The following is a 24,858-nucleotide window of genomic DNA, read 5'->3' as shown; positions in this document are numbered from 1 at the left end:
TGGAGAGAATATCACAATGCCACACACCCCAGGTGCAAGTGTGGAACTACAGGACTTGTTTGCACAGGTCAGTTTTGTCTTGCTTTGGCCCCATCCCTTTATTTTCTTTCTTTCTTTCTTTCTTTCTTTCTTTCTTTCTTTCTTTCTTTCTTTCTTTCTTTCTTTCTTTCTTTCTTTCTTTCTTTCTTGTTGTAGATGGACACAATACCTTTGTTTTATTTATTTTTATGTGGACTGGGAATTGAACCTAGTGCCTTATGCATGCCAGGAAAGCCTCTACCACTGAGCTACAAACCCAGCAACCCCATTGATTTGTTGCTGAAAGCTCAGTCCTTGTTCCCAATGCCAATCCAATAATGAGGACATGGTTTTGAGAAAAAGGAAAGTTTATTGCTTTGCTAACAAAGAAGAAACACAAGGAACTCCTGTCCCAGAAGCTGTGATTCTGCCCATCAGCAGGAACAGGGGTCTTCTAAAGGGTGACTAAAAGGCTATATTCCACGTGCTCTCTGTTGGAGCTGTATTTCACTTGTTAATTTGGGAGACAGTCATTTCTGAGATCTTCTGGTACCACCCCCAAAGTCTGGATTACTTCTTCCTGTGGCAGGTGTGCACTCAGGGACGGATGACTATGCCTAGGATGGGGGAAGAAAGGTAATCCTGTTTCCCAGGAGATTAGGGAGGGGAAGAGATTAGGGAGGAGCAGGGAGAGAGCAAGAGAAAGAAACATCCATTGTAAAAATAAGTTGCGGTGGCAGAGCATCAAGGGCTGCTTTCAAAGAATAAAGTGAACCACTGTTACAGATGCAGATTATGTATGTTTAATATAACTATTATTATTACTTTAGGTTTTCTTTTTTTAAAATATTTTTAGTTGTAGGTGGACACAATATCTCTGTTTTATTTTTATGTGGTGCTGAGAATGGAACCCAGGGTCTCACGTGTGCTAGGCAAGCGCTCTACCGCTGAGCCACAACCCCAGCCCTACTTTAGGTTTTCAATGCCCAATCATCATCAGAGCAGCATGGTTTGGCATGCCAAGTGTTTGAGCATATATAATTATTTTTGCTTAAAGATGATGATCATAATGCAATTTGGAACAAATAGAAACCTGAAAATAGGCTACCATTGTTAATAATTTTAGTTTGGAGGACACCAGTTTGGTAGTGTTTTCTTAAACTTTTGCACTTTAGAAAGCAAAAAATATTCAACATTCAAAAGCTAGTAATAATTAGCATCACAGTTATGCAGAAGTCCCAGTGCTAGAACAGCAAGGGCTATATTCAAAGTGGACCACTGTTACACCTTCTTTCTAGGCCCCTATTTTTCTGAATGGAAATGTTTACTCCATACCTTTATATATTGGATACTTGTAAATTGCTTTTGATTTTTACAGGAGCTCAGACTGAGAATTTGCCTGAAGTCTCAAAGGAGACTTTGTTACAGAGCTGGGGCCTTCTGGGGAACTTGAGGCAGCGTGAAGCTTCCCTGATTATTGTAATCAAGTCAGAAAGATTTCAGATATGTCACTGAGAGTAACAAGAATGAGTTTATTGCAGGGATAGGGAAAGGGGAAAGGGGACGCTCTGAAGGGAGAGAGTTGGTCCTTTCAGAGTGAAGAGAGACAATGTGCCTTTCCCACACTTCAGATTTTTGGGGGGAATCCCAGGGAAGTTTCCAGAGAGTCCCGCCCAGGTCCACCTCTTTTTTTTTTTTTTTTTTTTTTTTTGCTGGGGATCGAACCCAGGGCCTCTTGACTTTGGACTGACAGTTAATGGATATAGAGAATATAATTCCCAAAATAATGAGGCCTGGGAAAAAGAAAAGGGAGTAAAAATGAAGGCCATGCCTTGACAGCTTTCATCTCACAACGTGAATGTTTCCCAGATGGTGGTTGCAGGTAAAGAGGTTGTTTCATGATCCTCAAAAGATAACAGTCTCTAGGAGGTGGTATCTCCTCCAAAGTAAATCCTTTTTTAGGAACTATCTGCAGACCTTGACCAAAAAGTTCCACATTCCTGCGTGTCCAAGCAAACTGATATATGTTCACTACAACAGTCCTCAGAATAACCTATATAAATCTAGTCCCTTTCTTTATTTGGGGACTCGCTTTCCACCAGGAAACTGAGTTCCACAATGCCTTTTCATCCCTGAACTCCTGTTCCTCTGTGAGACTTCAGTTCCTGAATAAAAAAAGAACTGATGTGAGGAGTTTGTGCTCCTCCTGCCCTGGTCGCTCTCTTTTTGCGCTAACAACAGCAAGGTGACGTCAGGCTTTCAAGTTCACACTGCTATCACAACTCTATGTCACCTTGGCCCATGCTGAGCAGTTCTAATTGGATTCTTACTAATTTTCATTGGTTTTATGGTTAGGAGGAATTATCCTTATTTTCTGGGATCTGGTCTGTGAAAAGGGTCATAAAAATTTCTCCCTTCAAAGTCACTCTAATTTCCTTGCAGATAATAGGTAGTTTGCTGAGGAATGTGACATATCCTTTTCACTTAGGCCAGGCAGGACCTAAAACTGCTTTTTGGCAAAGAAAGCATGTGGGGGTCAACACAGTGGACTTATTTTATAGAACTGTTCTCTTAACCTCTTTTTCCCACCATCCACATCTTTCTGTCCCCTAACAACTTTGGACCTGAACTTCTGGGCAATCTTGGAACTGTCGAGACTATGAGGACTCTTGAAAATGGACTATATGTATTTTGCATTGTGAGATTGGCATGAGCTTCTGGGGGCCAGGGGCATAATCTTGTGGTTTGAATGTGATTTTGAATAAAAATAGCAATCAGAAATGATGGGCCCCAATTCAGGTCTTGTTCAAATGCAAATGCCACACCAGGATGCTAACTAGAATTATTAATGAGCACCATCAAGGCCTATTTCAAATGTAAAAGGCCATAAGGCTCACCTCTGGCAACAACTCCTTTGTCCCAGAGGAGAAAAGGATTAAAACTCAAAGACCAGGCAGGGTCTTGGTGCTATTTTCAATGCCTGTTTTACATGGATTTTGTTTCATTACTCTATCCAGAACCCTATAGTTCCCTAAAGTAATGCACCAAAATGGATTTTTCTGATATCAGGGCCCCTCCTGCATGGCAGGATTTCTATTTCTTCTCCCTTAAATAAATTCTGCTCCATTTACTCTTGCCTTCTGTTATTGTGCATGGATTTTATTCTTCAAATCTGTGAGAAAGGAGCCTAGAAGGAAATTGGTGAAGTGGGGAATTCAGTCTTATCTCAAAACTGTTTTTTTTTTTTTGTTTTTTTGCGGTGCTGGGGATCGAACCCAGGGCCTTGTGCTTGCAAGGCGAGCACTCTGCCAACTGAGCTATCTCCCCAGCCCTCAAAACTCTGGTTTTAATGTGTCCTCCAAAGCTCATGTGTAAGACAATGCAAGAACATTCAAAGGTGAAATGATTGAGTTATAGGAGCCTTCACCCAATCAATGAATTGATCCCCTGATGGGATTAACTGAGTGGTAACTGTAGGCAGGTAGGGTGTGACTGGAGGAGGTGGGCATGGGGTCATGACTTTGGGGTATATATTTGTATCTAGCAAGTGGAGTGTCTCTCTCTCTGCTTTCTGATCATCATATGAGTTGCTTCCCTCCCCCACACTCTTCATACCTTACCTTGAGCCCTGAGGAATGGAGCCAGCTATGTATGGACTGAGGCGTTTGAAACCATGAGCCCCAAATAAACTTTTCGTCCTCTAAAATTGTTCTTTTTAGGTCTTTTAGTCATAGGTGCAAAAAAAGCTGACTAAATCTGAGCAGTGGTACATGCCTGTAATCTCAGTGACAAGGGAGACTGAGGCAGGAGGATCAAGTTTGAGGCTAGCCTCAGCAATTTACCAAGACCCTATTTCAGGGCTGGGGAGATAGCTCAGTTGGTAGGGTGCTTGTCTTGCAAGCACAAGGCCCTGGGTTTGATCCCCAGCACCGCAAAAAAAAGACCCTATTTCAAAATAAAAAGTGGAAAGGGCTGTGAATGTGGCTCAGTGGTAAAACTTTTCTGGGTTTATTTCTCAGTACCAGGGAAAAGAGGGAAGGAAGGAAGGAAGGAAGGAAGCAGGCAAATTGGGCACAGTGGCACATGTCTGTAATCCCAGCTGCTTGGGAGACTGAGACAGGAGGATCTTGAGTTCAAAGCCAGCCTCCGCAATTTAGCAAGGCCCTAAGCAACTTGGTGAGACCCTGTCTGAAAATAAAATACAAAAAAGGGATGTGGCTCAGTACGTTGACGGCCCCTGGGTTCAATCTTCACTACCAAATAAAAAAAAAAAAAGTTCCAGGCCAGCCTCAGCTACTTAGTGAGATACTGTCTCAAAATAAAATTAAAAGCAGGAATGGGGATTGAAATAAAATTCCTTGCATATATTATTTCATTAAAATATATCTAAGTACTATGCACAAATATAATGGTCTAAAATTTAAAAAAAAAAAGTGAAAAGGGCTGGAGAATGTAGCTTTGTGGAAGAGTGCCCCTAGATTCATTTCCCGGTGCTGTCCAAAAAGTATATAAACAAATAAAAGTGAAAAGAGCAATCAAAGAATGGAAGAAAATATTCACAAATTATGTATGTCATAAGGGACATGAATCTAGAATATATGGAAGTTTCACAATTCACAAATAAAAAGACAATGTAATTTTGAAATTTTGGGGGCTGGAAATATAGCCCAGCATGCACAAGGCCCTGGGTTCCATCCCCAAAACCAGAAAAACTAAATAAATAGAATGAAAGTTTAAAAACTGGAGGGTGGATCTGAACAGACATATGTCCAAAGTAGGTAAACAGTCAATAAGCACATGAAAAGATGCTCAAAATCAACATTAGAGAAATGTAAATGAAATTTGAAGTGACATACTTCTCATGTTGTAGGCCACACTCAAAGGAAGAAAGCAAGCATGTGAGGAAATTTCCAGTTTCACATATTTGCTGGTGGGCATGTAAAATTGTTCAGCTTCTGCTGATGTCCAAAATAGTTTAGCCACTGTCTTGGGAGGCTGAGGCAGGCAGATCACGAGTACAAAACCAGCCTCAGCATAAAGCAAGGTGCTAAGCAACTTAGTGAGACCTTGTCTCTAAATAAAACACAAAATAGGGCTGGGGATGTGGCTCAGTGGTTAAGTGCCCCTGAGTTCAATTCCTGGTACTGAAAAAACATAGTTTTAGCAATTCCTTACAAAATTTAATGCAGAATCACTGTACTTCCATCAATTGTACTGCTATGGATATATGCCAAAAAAAAAAAAATGAAAATGTATTGAAATAGTTGTGTGTGTAGCAGAAGTCAGAATAGTCAAAAGGTTAAAATAGGCCAAATGGCCATGAAGAATGAAAATGTAAACACTGGGGTGTATACACATGGTATAATATCATTCAGCTGTAATGAGGAATGAAATGCTCATAGTGTTTCAACATGAATGACCCTTGAGGCTATTATGGTAAATGAAAAAACAGTAGTTACAAAGCCATATTGTTTATGATCCCCTTTCTATGAAATGTGTGAAATAGGCAAATCTTATGAGAGAGAAACAGATAGTGGTCACCTGGGGCTGGGAGGTTTAGGGGAAAATGAGGAGTGACTGGTAATAAGTATAGGGATTTTTTGAAAGTCACAAAAATTGTACAAATTAAGTTTGGTGATATTTGCAATATTCTGTGAGCATTTAAGTGTACAGTAAGTTGTAAAATGGCATATCTGAACTAAGTATCAATAACAGTTAAAGAAAATGTGTTGTTAAATTTGGATAACAAAGAAATCATTTCAAAAATGGTTTGAAAGTGGGCTGGGGGTGTAGCTCATTGTTAGAGTGCTTTCCTAGTGTGTGTGAGGTCCTGGGTTCCATTTCCAACACTTCAATGGGGAAATGGTAATTTGAAAGTAATATTTGTGGTGAAAGTCATGTTTGTGCCTTTCCTAACAAACTTCAGCATTGTTTAAAGGAATATATGAAAATATAGTATTCAACAATGCAAAGTTAACAAACAACATGTAGTATCCAAGTAGAGATTACTTGGCATCAGAAGAAGTGGAAAAGTGGAATTGATACACAAGGTGAAAGTAAGTCAGGAGAAGCAGAGCCCATTTAATGGTGATGGGATTAGAAGAGTGTCATTTTAAAACAGTCATAATTATTATGGACGCCCTTAATGACCTTAAGGAAAGTGTGACTATAATGAAGAATAATGCAAGGTCATGTTTATCATATTAGAAATACAAAATGTTGCTGAGGAGATAGTTCAGTTGGTAGAGTGCTTGCTTTGCAAGCACAAGGCCCCAGGTTCAATCCCCAGCACCACCAAAAAACAAACAAACCGAAAAAAAACAAAACAAAACAAGAAATACAAAATGTTGTGTATAGGATTAACAATAGTTCAGACTCTGAAGAAGAATGTTACCATTCATTGAATAGCTGTTGGTTATATTGTCATTGAGCATGCACTATTGAAAAGGTCGTATGTGCGACAATGCAAGAAGGTCTAGAGGTTAAATGATTGGGTTATGAAAGGTGTAGCGTAATCAGTGCATTAACCTCCTGATGAGGCTTGAGTGAGTTGTGACTGAAGGTTGGTAGGGTGTGGCTGGAGGAGAGAGGCATTGGTGGTGTCGCTTTGGGAGTGTATATTTTGTTTGAGGAGCAGCGGTGCACATCTGTAACCCTGGGAATTTGGGAGAGTGAGGCAGGAGGAAGGCTAGTTTGAGAGCAAGTTTAGGAACTTAGTGAGGCCCTCTCTCAAATGCAAACTAAGGAGCCCTGGGGACGTGGTTCAGTGGTAAAGCGCCTCCGGGTAATAGAAAAGAAAACAAAGACAGGAACCAAGGGTCTCCCCTCTCCTGTGAGGACGCCCCGCCCCAAGGCCGGAGGCTGCCCCTTCTCAGGTCCCTCGGCCATCTTTTCCGGCAAGTTCAAATCCCGCCCTCATAATGCTACAGGTCTGCGTCAGGCTGAGGGAAGAAGAGGTCGCCTGGTGAGGGCCACCTGCCTTTCTTCCGTCACCTCGCGTTCCTCGTTCGTCACTCGGTCGAGGTGCCGGGTCAGGAACAGTAGGGACTGGACACCTCAACCATCATCCTCGTGTTTGGCAGACTGCGACGCGTCCATGGGATCTTCTGGGTCAAAGGCCGCCCTCGGGGCTACCACCGACGAACCCACAGAGCCAGAGCCAAAACACCTGGCCGGTGAGTAGGAGGGGAGAGGGGGACCTGCTGCTGATCTTCCGTTGGGCATGGACAGGGACCACTGGCGTTTGCGACACCAGCTTCGAAAACATGTACACGTTATTAAAATAACTAAGATAAGGGACGAGGGGACGGAGGAATGCCAACTCAGGCTTCTTAGAAGTCTCTTGGTTCCCAAGCCCGCGCCCGCCCCCGTCCAAACACTGTTTTGTGCGGCTCTTAGGTATTCCCGACCTAAGGCTCGTGAATAGGCCTTGGGCTGCCCACAGTTTTGGGCCCTTCTGTATGAGCCCACGCGGAATGTTGGTTTTGAACTCAGCTGTATTACCTTAGTCACTTTGATTTTCTTTCTTCCCCTCCCCCACACCCCGCACACCTCCCTTCTTTCCCTTTCTTCTACTGAGGATCGGACCCAGGGGCGCTTTACCACTGAGCTGCGGTCCTAGCCCTTTAATATTTTTTAACATTTGAGGCAGGGTCTCACTAACCTTCTGAGGGCCTTGCTAACTTCATGAGGCCAGCCTGAAACTTGCACTTCTCCTGCCTCAGACTCCCATTACTGGACTTACAGGTGTGCCCCACACACCTATCTAAATCACTATTTTGGTAACCTTTTTGATTGTCAGTGGATCTTTTATTTTATTTAGACGTGGTGCTGAGGACTGGGCATAAAGCTCAGTTGGTAGAGTGCTTGCCCTGCAAGCACAAAGCCCTGGATTCAATCCCCAGCACCACAAAAAAAAAAAGGAAAAAGAAAAAGCAGTACCGAGTATGGAACCCAGGACCTCACACATGCCAGGCAAGTGCTCTATACTGAACCACAACCCCAGCCCTTGATAACCTTTCAATTGAGACATTTTCATTACAACTCATTCAATCACTTAATTTGTATTTCACTTCTCAAGTTTTATCATGTCATTATAATTATGTGCACATTAGAGTAACTGACAGTTTACCAACTTAAGGCAACTAATTTCCTTTACATATTTCTAAAAACTTTGCAACCATGATTCTAGGAAAACCATGCAATACATTCTGAAGGAACATATATCATCTAACCCTGGATCATTATATAATATATACCAGAATTCGTTTCTCAAGAATTAAAGTTAAGAAAAAATAAAGGATGAATAACTGCTACCTATGATAAATATGCAAAGAAGGAAAGGAGGGCACTTGAGTTGGCACCATGATGGCCTAAACATTAGTGCAGGCTGAAATCATCTAAAAAAGGTAACAACCTGCAACAGTAGACTTTACAGGAACAAAAATGAAACAGAATTACAGATAAATAGAAATAAAGGACACACTAGCTAGTAGATGCACTCACACAGACCATGTGCTACTGAGTACATGAATCTGGGTCTACAGTAAGGGTAGGCATATTGCTCCAATGCAATAACATGTTAAGGACTCTCCTCTGCACCTATCCCAGCACCATACATGTAAAAGCACTGACTAATGAATCAGTGCTACAGATGAACATGTTTTCTAATGACAATTTTTAAAGCAATGAGTATTTTTTTTTTTTTGTGCTGGTGCAGATTGAACCCAGGGCCTTGTGCACACAAGGCAGGCACTCTACCAACCAAGCTATATCCACAGCCCCCACAATGAGTATTTTGAACTGATAAAAAATAGTCATTGCATGTTCTGGAACAGAAAAATGAAATGATGAAGCAAATTGGAAATTACTTCATAATCTGTATTTCAATGTTTGTCACTGTCTCTTAATTTAGATCTAATACAGTACATAAATGAAACAAATATGAGCGTTGTACATCTGGCTAATGTTCTTTCTGAGAAAACTGGGAGCAACAGCTGGATAGTGGTGTTCAAAGCCCTGGTTACATTTCATCATCTCATGGTATATGGAAAAGAGGTGAGTGTGGTGAATGTACCAATGGCAATTGTTTCCTTCACTCTAGAACAAAAGATTGTAATCACAAAATTGCAAATTATTGTTAGTTCATAAATGGCTTACTTCCTTCAACTTTCATTAGTGACTAGTGAATGTGTATTTCATTAGTGATTAGTGGCTTCCATTAATGGCTATGTTTTTGAAATTACTATCCTAGTAGTGGATAATACAGTAAATAATAGACCGGATATTTAAACGATTCTTTAGACATTTTATAGCAGAACCCCCACACAAACATACTGCTCCATAACTTTTATATTCCAAGGGAGACTAGACGCAAGTGTATTACATAATCACTGTCCACCTCATCCCATACACTTTTGTATTTCACAGAAAAACTAAAATGCTCTAGAACATTGACTTATTATTTTTTTATTTTAAATTCATATTTTGTCTTAGGAACCCTTCAATTCAAAATTACTGTTTAGAAATTGTCTGCATTTCAACTTATTATAAAATAACAGTAATTACACAGTACCATTTTGGTAAAAACAACACATGTAAATAGAACAGAATAGAGAACCAGGCACAGTGGCGCACACCCAAAATCCCCATGGCTCTAGGGAGGCTGAGACAGGAGGATAATGAGTTCAAAGCCAGCCTCAGCAACTTAGTGAAGCGCTCAAAGCAACTCAGCAAGACCCTGTCTCAAAATAAAATATAAAAAAGGGCTGGGGATGTGGCTCAGTGGTTAAATGACCCTGGGTTCAATTCTTGGTTCAAAAACAAAAGAAACATAATACAGAGCTCAAAATTAGAACTGTCCTTCTCATGGAGTTTGGTGGCTCTAAAAACATGTGGCAAAAACTATAATGAAAAAAAAAAATTAAAAATACAGCCTGTTAACACAAATTGCATCCACACACAAAAAGAACGAGATCCTTGTTTGATATAAAAAAATTCCACATGAATTAAATACATAAATTTGAAAAACCCAATTTTAAAATCGAAAATGTAGGAAATTACTTTTATGATGTGTGGGCCAGAAGGACACCATAAAGTTGGAAGAATATATTTCCATCATATATTACAGACCAAATATTAATCATTAGAATATATAATTATAAGAAAAAGGCAAGACAATAAACTAATTAAAAGAAACAATTCAAAGAAGAGAAAGCTATGATATCTGATAACCATCTGAGAACGTGCTCAAATTAGCAAAAATTAAAATTTCTGGCAACATAGATAATTGAGAAACATAGATAATTAAGAAAATGCAACTTTCATACCCTATGAATTGTGTATAGATTATTTTCTGCTGGGATTTATTCTCTGAAGAGGACAACATTAAGATGACACATTTGTCATTAAATTCAATGGGTACTTTAGCTTCATCTGTAACACTTTATTATTGTTACTTTAAAATAGGGCAGATAGGTCAGAAAGTTAGTAGTTGTCATTTCTAGTTAGTGGGGTACCCAAATGGATCATATAATTCTTTGTATTGTTCTTTAATTTAAAATCAGACTCAAAATCAAAGGAGGAATGGCTAGACAGAAAGTGTTGGGAGAGAGGTGTGTATTCACATGAGCTTTACTGTTTATCCTATTGTTATTATTTATGTAAGTAGAAGAGATTTGACAACACTGCATCTCTTTATGTAGATACCTTGTGATACATGTGATCATACTCAGCTTAATCGGTGCTCCTGAAATAAACAGAAACAATGTGATAGAATTATGTTAAATAATTCAGTAATAATGACAAAATAATTAATCCTTGAGTACAGAAACTAATTTTAGAATTTGGCACCTTTTTTGACAGCGTTTTATCCGACATCTTGCATCTCGAAACTCATTGTTCACTTTACACAACTTCCTAGATAAAAGTGTCACAGAAGGTAAGATGAGTCTTTCATGGAAATATACCTATGTGGCAAAAAGGTACACATGCCTAGTTAAGAAAATAATACTATATTATGAAGGGCGTTCTGTACATTTTATGAAGGTAAACAGTCCCTAAATTCATTGACACAACACACATTTGAGTGCTTATTGTGAATAACAGAATATGCTATGTGATAGTGACAGGGACACTAACGAGACCCTCCAAGTCTTTACTCAGTGAGGCCTTGTCCAGCCTACCAAAAAATTGCAGCACATCCTTATTTACGAAGGCAGGATTTTTCTGTTTTTTCACTGATGAACTTCTAGTGCCTAGAACAGACCTGGTTCAGAGTAGGCACTCAGTAATTGTTCAGTGAATGAATAAATGAATCAAGGCACATTTGAAGGTTGAGTAGAGAGGCTGAATTTCAACCATGGCCTTTCTCCATCTTCTTTATGAAATGTAGGAGGCAAGGTCATTTGCTGAGTGGAGAGAGGGTTAAAAAGGGATGGTGGCAGCGGGCTGGAGAAAGTAAGGAAAATGCTTAGAATTTATGGTAGTTTCTGTTGGAAACCTGAAAGGAGCTGATGAAGTTCAATTACTTCCTCTGTTTAGAACTGTCCACCATCAACAACAACAAATCCTGAAGTAATTTCAAGGCTTTAAAGAAGTAAAAATAATCCTTAACAGAATGTGTAAGAAATATCAGATTAACAAATGAATTCTAGCTTTTGTGCTTCAAAGAAACTGAGGTATACAGGTGAATGTGGACTGATACATCTTTGCATTTATAAATTTGTAAATAGTTAATATTGGTTTAATTGGAAATGATCAACATATCTCATTTTTAGGCTATACTATGTCAGCCTTCATCAGACGATACAGCAGATACTTGAATGAAAAGTCACTCGCATATAGACTGATTGCATCTGACATCACAAAAGTCAAGAGAGGGTCAGTAAACTATTAATTTATAAGCAAATGCTGAAACATATATGTGTTCTGCTGTGTAGTTTTATCAAAAACACCTTTATTTCAAGACGCTGATATCACAGTGTTTCTCAAACTCTTAATTACTGATGTTTATAAGTTTCATTTTTTTTTATAGGATGGATGGTGTGATGAGAACTATGAATACCAAAGATCTGCTAAACACGCTTCCAGTTATTCAAACCCAATTGGATGCTCTTCTTAATTTTAATGTAAGAGCTTTATAAATCTCTTTTAAAACACTAATAAAGGGCATCATTTAATTATAGGTGGGAGAAGGAATTGTTTTGAACTGTGTGGTAATTTGATTCCTCTTTAATTTTCAGGCAAAGCCAGATGAACTAACTAATGGTATAATACATGCTGCTTTTATGCTCCTCTTTAAAGATTCTCTCCGTCTCTTTGCAGTCTATAATGAAGGGATCCTTAATCTGCTAGGTAAGATAAAACCTTACTTTTAAAGAGATAAAATTTTGGTAAAAACAATTTACTTGTAAAAATACTTTATCTCATATTTTCTGTAGATTCAAAATATGAGAATCTTCCTTTTTAGTTAAAATTTATTTGGCTAATTGGCCACAGACATTTTCCTTTTTTTAAATAAGTGGTAACTTCTATTTTTGGGAAATTATCAGAGAATCAACATGGTTGCCTTTTCTTTTTTCTTTTTCAAGTAATAAGAATTGAACCCAAGGGCCCACTGCTATCACTGAGCTACATCTCTGGCCCTTTTTATTTTTTATTTTGAGGCAGGGTCTCACTAAGTTGCCCTGGCTGATCTTGAACTTGCCATCCTCCTGCCTCAGCCTCCTGAGTAGCTGGGATCACAGGTGTGTGCCACTCTGCTGACTTGGATTGCCAAATGTATCCATTACACATTAATTCCACTGTCTATCAATATCAAATAATACAGTTTTGACTGGCTTTCACTGAAATTTTTCTATGTTTAGATAAGTATTTTGACATGAGGAAGAACCAATGCAAGGAAAGCTTGGATATTTACATCAAGTTCCTTGGAAGAACAACCAAATTTGCACAGTTCCTGAAAGTTGCAGAGGTACAGAAATCCATTTCTGTCTAAGGATTTTCTGCATTACTTTAGTATCAGATGTAACTATAACTATACATCTTTCCATCACCACCATTAGTACACAAACACACAGAAATTGGTAGTGATCTTATATTTACTTGTCTTTATTTTTATTTTTTTTTGCAGTGCTGGGAATTGAACCCAGGGTCTTGTGCTTGTGACGCAAGCACTCTACCAACTGAGCTATATCCCCAGCCCGGTAGTAATCTTTTAATAAAATGTTTTTATTTCCACTTAAATGAGGTAAATTCCATTTTAAATTAGGTAGTTGCATGCAATACTAAAAGACATATATTCTTTGTTTTAACTCTTCCTGGGCACAAAAACTGGGTTGAAAAGATATACTACAATGAAGAACAACAGAAACCACATAGTGTAAGGTGTTTATGAGATACTTAAGAGGAACGCTATGGGTTTCTTGTACGCCGCATGCAGTGCTGGTTAGTAATTATCCTAATTGATGCTGGCTTCATGCCTAAAGCTGTGAGAAGAATACAGGAGCAAATGGCAGAGGCTTCATCATAGTGATATTGGTAGTAATTGCCGTAGTACTCACGTCCATTTTGATCATTGCTTAGCCAGCAGATGGTGTCATCTTCAAATTTGGTTTCAGAAGTGTTACTTCCTAGATGACTGACTCCAGAACTCTGGGCCCAACATCATGAGGCAGAATATCATTGTGAAAGGACATGGAGAAGGAAAGCACCTTAGGGCATGGTATCAGAAAACAGAGCTAAACCGGTAGTAGTTATTTTTATCTGTTTTATAAACAGTAAAACTAAAAATGGAAATTAGGCACTACTAATGTACTATTCAACGCACTTTTTCTCAAAAGCAATCCTATAAGGACCACTCTTTGCAGCTATTAGGATAACCAATAACAAGCTTACCCTTCCACCAGAGCTCCAAAACTGTACCAAAACATATATGACATAAGTCCTTTTTGGGCAGTGGACAATAAGTAGGACAGGTCTGTGGTCAGTGAGAGAAAGAAACACCTGAGGGGAGCCCCATGTTTTCCTGATGTTTAACGAAATCCAAGCAAGACAAATATAAAGAAAACCACTTTAGTCAAGTGATAGTAAAACTTATGGAAACCAAAGTAAATAAAGACATATTACCCAGAGGAGAACAACAATATGAATAATGGCTGATTTCTGACTACTTAAGAAATTAGAGAACATTAATATGACAGCTAAAGTATAGCTGAGATCTTTAAAAAACAGCAAAGACTCAATACCTGGTAAGTTTTTTGTTTTAAGAGTCTATCCTTAGGATAAATAGAAATTTGTTCTCAAATGTATTTTTGTGCAGCATATTTTTCTTGATCTAGCCCAGGAAGGCATTATGCTCTTGTTGCCACTTCTTGCTGTAATATGTACTCCCCCTCCTTTTTTGTGAATTCAGCAAGTTGGAATTGACCAGAGCGACATTCCATATCTTACTCAGGTTAGTGCCCTGTATATATAAGTGTTTTTTGTCTATATATTTGTGTGTTTAAAATATTGATCATCTGAGATCATTTTTTGTGATATGCTTACATGTGTGTATTCTTAATTTCCCCATGCGTAACATCTTTACACACTCACAGTGTTTAATGATACAATATCTAGATTTTTAAATGAACAGAACTTATCAGCGGAAACAGCAGAGCATTTGGAACAGTGCACTTTAGATTTAAGGGTTGCCTTGTCCACCTTTAGGTGTATGATCTCTGTTCTTATTTCTGCAACTGCAACAGAGTATAATGTTATTGCCTATGTTAAAAGGTTCCGTAAGAATCAAATGAGCTCAGGGATTTTCCTTCCCATGAGTGTGATTGAAGATGTGACAGTGCAGCAAGTGTGGACAAAATGGGTCCCTGGTAACCTACTTGTTTAGCCTGCTTAGCCCTTTAGACCTGTCAAATGTACCATGGGGCTTAAGTAGCAGGGTTTCTGGCCCAGACTGGACCTATTACAGAGTGTTTCCTGTTCTGGGCCCAGAGTTAAGATGCAAATCTTTTAGGTTACTTGGAATATGGGATAGAACAGTCTTCCCTGCTGTGGGAATATGCTGTCACCAGGACAGCAGAGGGGGTCACTAGGTGTCACATTTTTCGTTTTTGGTAGGAAATGCAAGATGCAGATTCTGATAGGCCAGTGCCTGATTTACGTGGCAGTCATGTGTATAAGAAGGATACTATTAAGAGATATAGAATGAGGATGTATAAGGAGAGAGGGGTAGTAGGCTGAGTGAGGACTCTTAGGAAATGAAAGGACGTTAAATCCAGAAAAGGAGTGGAAGCAGTGACCGCAAGAGGACAAAGGAGGCAAGCAGGAGAGGATGGTTACAGATGTGAATAAAATGTTAGGTTTGGTGGCTGAGAGAGATGGAGTTTCTATCTGATGATTCATAAATCTTGGGAAGAACTATGTTCTCTCAAGTATTCCATTAAGGGCTTCCATAAATACAAAGAGGAGTTATACATAGTATAGACCTCAAACACCACAGTGATTCACAGTGGAGGCACCATGGAATGGAATAATACATGACTTCCTAAATGAGCAGTCTGGTGACCCCAGAGGTGGGACACAGAGACAAAAAGAATGTTTGGGTTAATAGGGCACAAGATGAATAAGACAGTCCCAGTCCCTGAGTTCCTACAGAAGCTGGAACAGATGCTACAGAAACATGACTGTCTACCAGAATGTAGTCCTCTGATTTTGCTTACATTGTCTTTACTTTTCTGAAAGAGGTAATGGGGACAGGAAGGGAACTTTTTCTTGAAACCACAACCTTGGCCATTGCTGGGGTACAGATGAACATTAACTAGCCAGCATCTATGTTCTGAGCTCTAAGGAGACATTTGCCAGGAGGAGTACTCAGGTGTAGGGTCACATTCTCCATTGGGCCACCCTCTCTCTCCTCCTTACCTCAGCTCCAGTCCCCAGGATGTCTGGATCAGAAATGAAGTAGATGGATGCTGGAGAAAATGTAAAAGGCAGGTGAGGGTCTTGTTTGTAAACTTTCATGTAGACCTCCATGCATTCCTCTGTAAATCAAAAGATTTACTGCAAGAACTTTCTTATCAGCAGGCTGGCCCCAGCCCTCAGGTAGTACTGAAAGTCATTTGTTATGGCCTTGAGTTGGCAGAGGGGCTCCCCGGGCAACGTGCTTTCTCGGGTGTCCTGCCAACTGCAGAATGGAGAAAAATGTGGGAGAGCAGAGAGGTGAGCAGGAAGTCAGCACCACCTTTGCCCCATTGCTGTCAGCTGGTTCCCTTGAGAGAGGTCTGTGCAGTCCCAGGGAGCCTTTCCAGCCACTTTGCTGCTAGGTCCCAGGAAGAGGTGTGAAGGGCTTCCTCCCTGACCACACACGGTGCTTCCAGCAGTCTTTGCTTTATGGGCATGGAGGCTGCACTGCTCACCGTTTGGGAGATGGCTTCTGGACGTTACCTTTCTTAGGAGGAAATCGGCTTCATTTCTTGGGTTAGTCCTTTCTGCTTTGACTCTGACATCATCTGGGAGTCAGAGCGCCTCCCTCTGCAAAGGACTGTGTCTGTCTGTCCCTGTGTTTTCGACAATTGCCCACTGGGCATAACTCTTCCCATTGGGCATAACTCTTGCAGACACGTGTGGCAAGGTCTGCTCTGTCTACAGTCTGATGCATTTTTATTTTTCACCAAAATCGTGCAAACATAATGTCTCCTCATCAGAGTATGACCAGGGGTGTAGCCCTGGGGACCTGCTGGTTGGTTCCACTGTGGTGTGGGCCTAGCTGCATCTTTCCACTTACCACAGCATCTCCTCCAGGTCTGTGTGATGGGAGGGTAACTGTGTGCTAAAGCTATCAAAGAATAAATATTTTATAATAACTTTTTAGGCACCCCACAGTTTCATTGAAGCACTAGAACAGCATTTAGCTTCTTTGGAAGAGAAAAATGACATTTTACCTCATGGGTAAGTTAATGAATGTCTTAAAGTAGGTTAATTTATTTCCCTCTAAATAATTTCCCTCACCCTAAATATTTAAAAATATAAAATTGACCAAAGGAAGGGCTGTAACTATGATGGAATACTCTTCAGGCATTTTAAATGACGATAGGAAGTGTGTTTCTAAATCTTTTGTTGGATACTGTACTCTTCACAAGGGAACATGTTTTTTTTTTTTTTTTTTTTTTTTTTTTTTGTGGTGCTAGGGATTTGAACCCAGGGCTTTGTGCTTGCGAGGGAAGCACTCTACCAACTGAGCTATATCCCCAACCCAGGGAACATGTTTTATTAAAGTGTGACTCTTGAAGTCAGAGATTGAGATGGAAATGTCACTTTTTAAGAATTTGGTTTCTCCCCTAGTGAAAATTTCTGTTGTTGTAGAAGATTATTTAATAGCACAGTAAACTGTTCATTTACAAAATAGTGTACAGAATAACATTCAAAACATGTCAAGTACATAGACAAACACATTACATACAAATTGAATAATACAAAATTTGAAGTCTGTCTCCTGAAAACTTTCAGTATTTCTGAGTGGAATGATTATGGTTGATTTCATTTTTCTTTTTATATTTTTCTGTATTGTCCAACATTTCTACACAGGTCATTAGTATTCATTCCCCTTTTCTTTGTTTGGGCTTTTGTTTATTTGTTTATTTTTTCAGTACTGGGGATTGAACCCAGGGCCTTGTAAATGCTAGGCATGTGTTCTTCCATTAACCTACCCAGCCGCTCATTCCAGTTTTGTGATTATATTGACTGTAAATGATTTGTATTATTATCCTCTCTTAGAGAATAAGTCCATTGACTATTTTTAAATTCTATCTTTATCACAATTCAATATAATTAGTACATAGCTAAATAGATGAATGAATAGATGGATGAATCAAGGAAATGTAGGCTCTGCTAGGTAGGATAATTGCTTTTATTTATCTTCCACTATGCTTCATCTTTCTTGTGATCTCTTTAGTTTCCAGCATGTATTTATTCCATCCATCCCAACTGGTCCAGTTGCTAAAGCTTCAGCAAGCACAACTTTGCTTGAAGGTATTATGACATTATTACATGATTATGTCAATAATAGTCAAAGACAGGAGTAGATTCTTTAGTTCTACTGATCAAGCAACTACTGCTGCCTTTCCTTAAGCATATGTTCATAATCACAAAACGGGTAATGAACAGGAATATTCATTGCAAAATATCTATCGTTAAGAGGCTTATTTTAATGTACTGAGATGGAATCATCTCCAAGATGTTTAATGACAAATGAGTAAGGTGTGCTAAAAAGAATATATAAGAAGTGAATTAAAATGGGCTGCCTTCCAGAATAATATGGTGGTTCATGGAAAGAGATGGGTGGGAGAGTCTTCACTGTATGCCATTTTATATCTTTTGAATTTTGTACCATGTAAACAATTATCTATTAATGTAGAAATTTTACAAAGAAGCACATTTATGCATATATACTGTGTGACACCTTGTAATGTTTAAAGTAGAAGTCCTTTGTAGGCCCTTAAGGTTACTAAATTTTCAGGAATTTTGCTAGGTGATTAATGTCATGATGGTAGCTTGAAATTGACCTTGAGGGGAGTATTTACATTACAGAAATTAGTCCTATTTTTATCAGGAGAGCTGGTTGTTATACATTTACTGGCATATAGCTTCTCATAGGCTGCCAAATTTTGCTTTTTATAGTGGGTTATGTTGTTTCAATGATGTTATTTGATTCTCTACTATAGATACAAATCTACGTAATAATGAACTGTATTATCATAGGATTTATATGTATCTGAATTGATTTTTCTTAATTAAACTTAAGGACTTAAATTCTGTTCTTTTCTTTTATGCATACATTTTCAATGGACATACATTCTGCATTTTAATGGGTGAGTTTGACCCCAAAACTATGATGAACCTAAGTCCTTTGAGTAAAACCATATGTATAACAAAAATTAAACATTTTCTTAATTTCAATTAGATTTACTAGTGTCACTTTTCTGAGTCCTGTGGTTTGGGAATCATTATTACTTACAATAGGTGTTACAAAATAGTTAAATACAGTGGTCAAGAAAACAAGTTCTGGATCTAGTTCAATGTGAATGTAAATAAATCCCAAGTAGAGTATTGGAAGAACTACACTATAATGAAAGCATATGGGCATGATTCCCAGCTGACCAGGACTGGCTACTGGTGATCTCCATACATGGCACCTTCGTTACTTCATCCAGTTTTATGGACATTTCTGGGATCAACTGAAAACACTTCTCTTAAATCGCTGATTTAAAAATGATAGTCATGGGGCTAGAGTGTTTGGGCTCAAGTTTCACTGTACCCCTCATATACTGTGTGCTTTGGGGAAGTTAACTTAACCTCTCTGTATTTCAGCTTCCTTATTTTTGTAAGGTTGCTGGATTGCTGGCAGGATTAAATAAATTGATACATGTAGAGTACTTAGAACAGGGTGTGGCCTATAGTTAAGTGCTGGGTTTTTTTTGTTGTTGTTGTTTTTCTTTTTTTTTTTTTTTTGCTTGCTTCTGTCTTTTCTTAGTCTCACCAAAGATTAAAAACCTGTCCAATAATCTCAGGTTTTCTCTGGCCTTGATTGAAGATATTTCCCTTATTGTCTAAATTACTACCCATAATTCTTTTTTTTTTTAGTGTCTAATATAAATTTCTTTTTTTTTTATTATTGCAAACAAATGGGATACATGTTGTTTCTCTGTTTGTACATGGAGTCAAGGCATACCATTTGTGTAATCGTAAATTTACATAGAGTAATGTTGTTTGATTCATTCTGTTATTTTTTCCCTTCCCCCCACCCCTCCAACCCCTCTTTTCCCTCTATACAGTCCTTCCTTCCTCCATTCTTACCACCCTCCTTATCCCTAACCTAACCCTAACCCTAATGCTAACACCTCCCACCCCCCATTATATGTCCTCATCTGCTTATCAGCGGGATCATTCGTCCCCCATATTCTGAATATATAGATAGAAATCATTTATATTCCTGTGTATATATTCATATATGGAGCTAATAACTTATATCCTGCTGTCTACTGAATTTCTTCACTTGCATGTTCTGTAGTTATTTCAAACTCAAAATGTATTAAAAATGAAATTGTTTACTTACCCTCTCCTTTGCCTTTGGCTCAGTAAATGGCCCTACCATCCACCCAGGTCCTCAGTTGCTGCCTGTGAGTTATTTTTTTGGTAATTTTCTCTCCCTTTACTCCAATCCATTATCAAATTCTATTCATTATGCTTCTCTGAATTCTCTCCACCGCTGAAACCAGAATGCTGTAGACTTAATTAAAACCATTGTCATTTCTCTCCTGGAATATATAATAGCCACTTAACTGGTACCCCTACATCTATTCTTGCCCTTCTTTAATCTCTTCTCCATATTACAACCAGAGTGATAGTTTAGAGACTTGAGTATAATCATGCCATTCCATTGATGAAAATCTTTCAGAGACTTCCCATTATCTAAGGATAAAGCTCCAAATATTCATTTTTTGTCATTCTTGCCCAACTCTCTAGGATACTAGAGTTCTTTCACTTACTTAAATATCCCCAGGGTCTTTCTAATTCTGTTTGGAATCCTTTGTTCTCCTTCCCCAGGCCCCAACCCCCCTCATTTGTTTAACCCATATTTTATCCTTTAAGTCTCAGATTAACTAGCACAAAGGAGTTTTACTTGACTCTGTAAATGAAATTAAATATCCTTCATATATTCATAAATATCCTTTCATAATATTCAAAAATAATAATTTTCTAGCTAAACAATAAAAAAACATGAGGCAGACACAAGAGTTATGTTGTTGACTGTATTTCCAGCTCTGTATGGTAGAAAATATTTATTGAGAGTCTCACTGAATTAATGATGTTTTACAATAGTCTAAGAGTTTTTAAAAATTTTTTCTTGTTGTCGATGGACCTTTATTTATTTATTTATATGCAGTGCTGAGGATCAAAGCCAGTGCTTCACACATGCTACCACTGAGTCACAACCCCAGCCCCAGTCTAAGATATTTTAAAACATGATTTAATCTATAATATTTTCCATATTAGCAATTAGTGACTCACTTTTTTTGAAATATTTTATTCTGATAACCATTGAAAAATAAGATTTCTTTGATATACAAATATTCTGATATCTGTTGAAAACTGGTAGTGAACATTGTTTTATTTACTGAGACAGGAGGATCTCAAATTCGAGGCCAGCTTTAGCAATTGAGCAAGGCCCTAAGTGACTTAGTGAGACCCTGTATCAAAACAAACAAACAAAAACTGAGTGAATGTGACTCAGTGGTTAAGTGCTCCGGGGTTCAATCCCAAGTAAAAAAAATTATTTAACAATCCAAATTTATTCTAATTGAATAGATACATTATAAATGTGAAGTATTAATATTTGCATTTAGGTCATTATGTAGTTTTTGAAAATATATTCTATATGCTTGAATGCAATACTGCATTTAATTTCCTCAGCAGCAATTATTTATGGACTTGCTGACTTCATGAATGCCAGCTATGTGCCTGGTACTGCCTAGGCAGTGGGAATACAGTAAAAAAAAGACAGAAAATCTCCAGAGACTACTGCAAGAGCCTCCTGACCACCTCTCTACTTCTCCCATGGCCCCTGTGCTCTGTTCCTCATACAACAGAATGATCTCATTAAAATACAAGTTAGAGCATGCCTCTGTTTAAGTCCTTTTAATGGCTTGCCCATCTCAAGGAAGTTGGCCTGTGGTGGTAGCTTCAGAATAAAAGGCAAAATCCTTACAGTTTCTTATAAGGGTCTTTATGATCTGAACCCTCCTACCCCACAATTGCTTTTCTGATCCCTTTGGTCACTCCAGCTCCAGAAACATTGACCTTCTCATTGTTCTTCAAACAAATCAAGCTCATTCTTTCCTTAAGGCCTTTGCTCTTCTGCTAGATCACAGTGGTTTACTCTCACATCCTTAAAGTCTTTACTTAAAAGTTCAGTTCTCAGTGAGCCTATCCTATTTAAAATTTAAATTACTGCATGCACTAAGCTAAATACACAAAGCAAAAATTATTAGATATACATGGAGAACTTGAAAAAATACATCATAGTGGGTGGTTTCAAACCACCTCTCATTATAGGACAGATCTCCATGAACATATATCCCCTTCCTTGATGTTCTTTTCCTCAGCACCTATTGCTGTCTAACATAAAATTGATTTTTCTTGGTTATATTCTGTCTCTAATATGATGTAAACTACATGAAGGTGTGCATTTTTATTTGTTTTGCTCACTCCTATTTTTTTATTTGTTTGTTTTTTGGTACTGGGTAATGAACTCAGGGTCACTAAACCACTGAGCCACATCCCCAGCCCCTTTTTGTATTTTATTTAGAGACAGAGTCTCAATGACCTGCTTAGAGCCTTGCTAAATTGCTGAGGCTGGCTTTGAACTCATGATCCTCCTGGAAGTGTGGCACATAACAACTACTCAATTAAGATTTATTTTATTATAACTTCACTTTATTTATACTCATTTACCTAATAATTTGAAATCCTGTTAGTTTGTAATAGGTGGGTTCATATATGTCATTACTGTTCTGATGTGAATTTGGTTTATGTTTTTATCTCATTCTGTCTCTTATTTTCAGATTGTTTCCCATACATGATGTTTTACAACTAACATTATCTTCAGCAGCCCACAAATCTGTTGGAGACAAACAGCAAGGTGCAATGAACATAGCAAGCAACTTGGATGGCTCACTTGCTAGCCTCATAGGAAGTAAACAACTATTTTTACAATTAATATTTTAAATATATGTTTATGCATTTTAAGAAAACAATATTTTCACAGAAATAATGTAACATTTGTATTTGTTTTATGAAATAGATCTTAACTTTGGAGAAAGCCCCATCGACAAGTAAGTTTTTATTTTTTTAAATGACAGTAAATACATACTCCAGGAAAGGGGCTCATAAAAGTAAAAACTAGAAAATTATTATTTTTTTATGCTGATGGACCTTTATTTCATTTATTTATTTATTTTTATGATTTATATGTGGTGCTGAGAATCAAACCCAGTGTCTCACATGTGCTAGGCAGGTGCTCTACCACTGAGCCACAACCCTAGCCCTAGAAAATCATTTTTAAATTAGATTAGTAATCACTTGTTAGAAAGAGAGAGAGGAGGTCTTGGGTCCCAATATCCCCTTCAAGGGCATGTCCCCAGTGATGTAACGTAGCTTGCTTTCACTAAACTTTACCTCCTAATGGTCCTACACTTCCCCATAGCACCATAGGCTGGCAACCTTCAACACACAGACTTTTGGGGGCATTTAAAATCCAAACTATAGCAAGAGGTTTTAAAGTATTAGGTCTTACATTTAAGCGTTCAATGCATTTTGAGTTGATTTTTGTATATGGTGTGAGAATAAGGGTCTAATTTCATTATTTTACATGTGGATATCTAGTTTCCTTGAAACCATTTATTGAAGATATCATCATTTTTCTATTAGAACTGATGTGAAGTGGTGTCAAACTTCAGAAATGGAAATTAATGGTGGAATGAACTGGCAGTTGAATACCTCCTCTTGTACATCAACCATCTGGAATTCTATTTCTGCTCCTCTTGTTCCCCACATGGTAATATTTTGGCTATATTATTACTTTCATCTTTTAAATATATATGTATAACATAGACATTTGTTTTAAGGAAGAAGTTAGAGCAAGACAGTTTTTCTTTTTAATCAGTTTTAGTGTTTGTTGTAAACATATTAAACTATTTCATAAACTAAAGTGTGAAAACTCAAATTTTGGACATCTATAAGTCCTACAATTCTATTCCCAACACAGAATCTTCTACTATGTTGCTCCATGTTTATTGAGCTCTCTTAGGTCCAAGCACTGTGCTAAGTGGTAAAGATACAGAATCCAATAGGAACTGTTTTAAAGAAGCTGTGAATGTAGATAAATATCATTAAAAAAGGCTTTGACTATTATAAATGCTAGTATGGAATACTTCAGAAGGTTTGTTGATTAATTTCATAAAGGAGCTGAACATGAGATAAAAGGAGATGAAGTAAATTGACAGTCATCAATTTACAAATTAGAAAGTACACATAAAACGCAGGGGCTGGGGAGATAGCTCAGTCGGTAGAGTGCTTGCCTTGCAAGCACAAGGCCCTGGGTTCGATCCCCAGCACCAAAAAAAACAACAACAAAAAACACATTATGCAACAGCCCAGGGGGTAGAATAGCACATATTAATCAAATACATTAATATTTCATCAGCAAAATACAAAGATGATAATGTATGACTATTTGTACTTAGTAGGATAATTAATGACTATAGCCTCATTATAGCTTGGGTAACACTTTGCAACCCAAAGGGATTATCATAAACATAAAGAAATAAACTTGTTTCCCAGAGCTTTTGGAATATTAAAATTGCATATAATTCTTACGGAGTCATATTTTAGCTCTTCTGGATTGAAAAATACATTTGGCTCCAATAATTTAAAATTAAGGATTGTGAACCTGCTATTTTGTTATTTTGCTTTGAAACATTCTTTGTCCAATGATATAACAAACAGCATATTAATTATTGAGTACACAGTGACTTATTTTTCTAATATTCAGCTGAGATATATATCTTAGGAATAAGATTTTGGGGAGGGTTTGGGAAGAAGGTATAAGTAATTTGGAAATACTGTGGAAAGGTGTGGCTGTGTTGTTGAAATAAATTTGAAAACAACTAAGCAATTTGAGGGAAATGGATGCTTAGGCTAAAAGACAGATGATTAATAAGCTAGAAAAGTGGGCTGGGGAGATAGCTCGGTTGGTAGAGTGCTTGCCTTGCAAGCACAAGGCCC

The 24,858-nt window shown here is 38.0% G+C and overlaps 1 protein-coding gene across 1 annotated transcript; it reads left to right on the top strand.

The window, feature by feature from the left end:
* Positions 1-1,887: 1,887 nt before the first annotated feature.
* On the top strand, positions 1,888-22,911 carry LOC306651166 (phosphatidylinositol-binding clathrin assembly protein-like; the record flags this gene model as incomplete). Its single annotated transcript, XM_079123653.1, has 13 exons — positions 1,888-1,900; positions 6,948-7,193; positions 8,933-9,075; positions 10,882-10,957; positions 11,796-11,898; positions 12,053-12,146; positions 12,261-12,372; positions 12,885-12,991; positions 14,432-14,473; positions 16,889-16,965; positions 17,969-18,045; positions 22,685-22,768; positions 22,877-22,911. The coding sequence occupies 13 exons, from the start codon at positions 1,888-1,890 to the stop codon at positions 22,909-22,911; spliced, it is 1,209 nt and encodes a 402-aa protein (XP_078979779.1).
* Between the last annotated feature and the right edge of the window lie 1,947 nt (positions 22,912-24,858).

The sequence above is a fragment of the Sciurus vulgaris genome (genome assembly GCF_902686455.1).
Source record: "Sciurus vulgaris genome assembly, chromosome: X".
Lineage (NCBI taxonomy): Eukaryota > Metazoa > Chordata > Mammalia > Rodentia > Sciuridae > Sciurus > Sciurus vulgaris.
Note: the sequence above shows the minus strand (reverse complement) of the source record. Positions and strands in the feature narration are given on the sequence as shown.